Below are 3,755 nucleotides of genomic sequence, written 5' to 3'. Positions count from 1 at the left end.
ACATCACTCAAAAAAAATTGAAACTCATTTTTCTAGATGAGAAACCTACACAAAATGAAAAGCCCTGATAAAAGACATCGGGCATTTATATTAGGAAGTTGGGTCGGCAAATTAATGCGTTTTTTTCTTATTTTAAAGTGGTATCGCGTGAACATTATACTCCCTCCGGATTAAAAAATGTGTTCACTTAGTTTTTTTTTTTTTTTTTTTAGATTAAAAAAAGTGTTCACTTATCACATCAAGAAAAAATTCACCTTATTTACATATTCCTAAAAGTCTTTTATTACTCCAATTTTCTATGATATCATTAAATAAGTTCAACATTTGACTACTATTCAATTTTTTTTCATACCACGTTTTTTCACAGATTTTAAGTTTGGCTCACTTATGGTTTGGTCTAGGCCTTTAAAATTTATTCAAGGCATGTGATGATCAAGAGTCTTATAACTTTCATTTTTTATGCAGAAATCAAACTTTCTTTTATTTATAGGACAAATTTTGGTGGTAAAGGTTGAAAATTTGCTCCATTTGACGTTTTGAGATTTTAGTGAAAATTTGAAATTTTATTTTGGATATTAAACCAAGTTAGATGATCATTTTGAGAAGAGAAGTTAAAAGGTTTATTCCTTCTTACTGCTTCGATAAGTGCTGTAGAGCACTTTTAACTACTCCATTAAAAGACTTAAAGAAGAAATAATGGAGTGTTCTTTAATCATTGCAATATGTTCATACTAGTTAATGTTAAGTATTGAGTGATCAAGTCTCAATGTTTCAAGTTAATACTCATGAAAATCATAATTAGGAGTAGTTTAGTCAATTTACATTTTTTTTTCTTGGAGTGAGTGGTTTCTTAAGGGGTGTGCAAATGGCTAAGTGATTTTTTTTTTTACCCTAAGGGAGTATATGTAAAGTGAGTTACCTATATGACTATATATACTTCCATGGAAATTTTATACATAAAGTACCCGAGTTGCATTTTCCTAGACGAATTTAGCATTCTTAAACATTTATTTTCCATGATATATATGATTTAATTGGTTGAATTCTTTCTCCAAACAAAAATTAGCCTTATCACTTTACAAAAAAATGGAATTAGCTACGAATTTCGTCACTAATCCATTGCCAAATTGTTCGTAGCTAACTAAATTTTATGATGATCCGTCGCTAAGTAGTATTAGTGAAAGATTTTGCTGTTTAACTTTAAAATTTGTCCGTTGCTAATTCCTATATTTTTTATAAGTGCATGTCTTTAGCACAACTGAAAGTTGTATGATCATACATGAAAGAAATTACCGCCAATTACAATAAAACCAAGATATAGAAACTACTAAAGAGAAGAAGCCCTCATTCAAGAAAAAGGAATCCCTTTAGTTTTTCAAATCTATAAATACCCTTTACTTCTTACATAATTATGCACTCGTCACTTGAGCAAAAGAAAAAAGAAAAACCACTTCAAAAAACAATGGCTTCCACGAATATTTTCCCTAGTCTTGCTCTTTTCCTTTGTCTCAATCTTTTCTTTGCCTTAGTTTCTGGCTGTGGCACTTGCCCAAAACCTACGCCACCACCAAAGCCAAAGCCATCATGCCCTCCTCCTTCTTCTAGTACTCCAAAAGGAACTTGCCCAATTGATACACTTAAGTTAGGAGTTTGTGCTGATGTTCTTGGATTAGTACATGCTGTTGTTGGCTCACCACCAGTCACTCCTTGTTGTAGCCTTCTTTCCGGACTTGCTAATACTGAAGCTGCTCTTTGTCTTTGCACTGCTATTAAGGCTAATATTTTGGGGATTAACCTTAATATCCCAGTTTCACTTAGCTTGCTTCTTAATGTTTGCTCCAAGGAAGCTCCTGCTGGCTTCAAGTGTTCTTAATTAGTTTCCTTATTAATTTCTCAATATTAAAGTATGTCTTACGTTTTCCTTATATTTTCTTGGAGGGTTTATACTTTGAGATGAAGTTTAATTTGAAGATTGTACCTAAGTAATTGGTAAGCATTTCACTTACCAATTTGAAGTTCCTTACGTATGTGATATATGGCATTTTCAAGTTTATATTGTACAATTCTTATTGGAATTACACAGCGCACTTTGAGTTTAGAGTTTGCTTTACATCGTTTTATTTATTTATTTATTTATTTTATATGTTCCCACCTTCTTTACTTATAGTGTTGACGTTATTGTGCTGATTGCTTATCAAAGAGTACGATAGAATGCTTGAATTATTTCCCATCATTAATTAGGGATTTCAGGTTTAAGTATGAGAAAAACTCATGGTAGGGACAATATCCACTTAGTACGGTTTGCACGGCATGAATCGATCAGATTAGTTGGATTAAGGAATTTTAGATACCGGATAATATATATATATATATTTTAAAAAAAAAACTGTCGAGATTGTAGAAGACTTCTACACTTTTGGGCGTGATTTCGCCTTATGATGAGTTAAATAACTAATTTGATTTCTAAAAGTTACTTCCTCCGGTCCGAAATAAGTGTCTGTAGCCTTCTTATTTTGGTTCAAAATAAGTGTCCGCTTACAAATTCAAAAAGAAATTAACTTTATTTTTCCATATTTGCCCCAATTTGCTCAAGGCAATAAATTAGCAAGTCTTATTAATTACGGAAAAAGGGCTAAATATACCCTGTACTATTAGAAGATTTAAATATGCCCCTCATTATACTTTCGGTCCAAATATATCCTGCCCTTATACTTTGGCACCTATTTACCGTTATTTTTAACAGAAAACACGTGTCACCTCATAAATGAAAAGACCCGCCCTAATTTTTTATCAACTACCCGACCCAATTCCAAAGCAAAGGAATTCACACCTAATTTTATCTCTGTTCGGTCATCCGAAACGCGCCACCACTCTTCCAAGGGGCAACATCCATCGCAAGTGCAATCAATTTGTCCAAGTTTATGTTCTACAAGTGCAACCACCACTCTTCCACGGGACAAATTGATTGCACTTGAGATGGATGTTGCCTGTGGAAGAGTACCGGTGGTTTAGCGGTGGTGTTCGGACGATCGAACAAAGATGAAATTGGGCGTGAATTCCTTTGCTTTGGAATTGGGTCTGGTAGGGTTAAAAATGTCTTTTATTTATGAGTTGACACGTGTCATTCCGTCAAAATTAAGGATAAATCAGTGCCAAATTATAATGGAAGGGGTATATTTGGACCGAAAGTGTAACTTATATTTAATCCATTTCTAATAGTAAGGGGTATATTTGGCCCTTTACTCAAAATACCTTTTTTCTTATGAGTTAGTGTTTTCGTAAGGGGTGTGAAAAAGGCTAAGTGGACACTTATTTTGAATCGAAAGAAGTGATGATAACCACACATTTCAAAATCTATTTAGTAATAACGTGATGTATTTTTGCAAAAAAGCACCACGATACAATCATAATGCAATAAGTTTATGTCCAAATTAATTATTATTTTTTAATTAATAAATAAAAGCTAACCTCAAAGAGAAGAGCACAAGCAAGGCGGCTAGACCTTATCTTACTAATCCTAATGAGGTAACGAGCCTCTATTAATTAACAAGCATGAAGAAAATAAGAATTAGAGAAAACTAGGTATTCTCTGATCATCAAAGAGTTTATAATACACTCTATGATGATATTACAAATGAGGATGCTTAAGTAATGTAAAAATAAAAAAGTCAAGAATAAAGTTAAGTTATCAGCCTCAAACTTCATTTTATATATGTATGAACTAAAAAAGAAAACTTGCTCGTCTAACTTAATCT

The 3,755-nt window shown here is 32.6% G+C and overlaps 1 protein-coding gene across 1 annotated transcript; it reads left to right on the top strand.

Moving 5' to 3' along the window:
• Positions 1-1,400: 1,400 nt before the first annotated feature.
• LOC132635562 (14 kDa proline-rich protein DC2.15-like) lies at positions 1,401-2,098 on the top strand. Its single transcript, XM_060351993.1, has one exon. It carries the CDS (start codon positions 1,412-1,414, stop codon positions 1,871-1,873), a length of 462 nt encoding a protein of 153 aa, XP_060207976.1. The 5' UTR covers positions 1,401-1,411; the 3' UTR covers positions 1,874-2,098.
• The last annotated feature ends 1,657 nt before the right edge of the window (positions 2,099-3,755 follow it).

The sequence above is a fragment of the Lycium barbarum genome, chromosome 4 (genome assembly GCF_019175385.1).
Source record: "Lycium barbarum isolate Lr01 chromosome 4, ASM1917538v2, whole genome shotgun sequence".
Taxonomy (NCBI): Eukaryota; Viridiplantae; Streptophyta; class Magnoliopsida; order Solanales; family Solanaceae; genus Lycium; species Lycium barbarum.
This window is presented reverse-complemented; position numbering and strand designations above follow the sequence as displayed.

Coding starts and splice junctions, on each gene's coding strand:
- LOC132635562 (XM_060351993.1), top strand. CDS start 1,412: ATGCACTCGTCACTTGAGCAAAAGAAAAAAGAAAAACCACTTCAAAAA.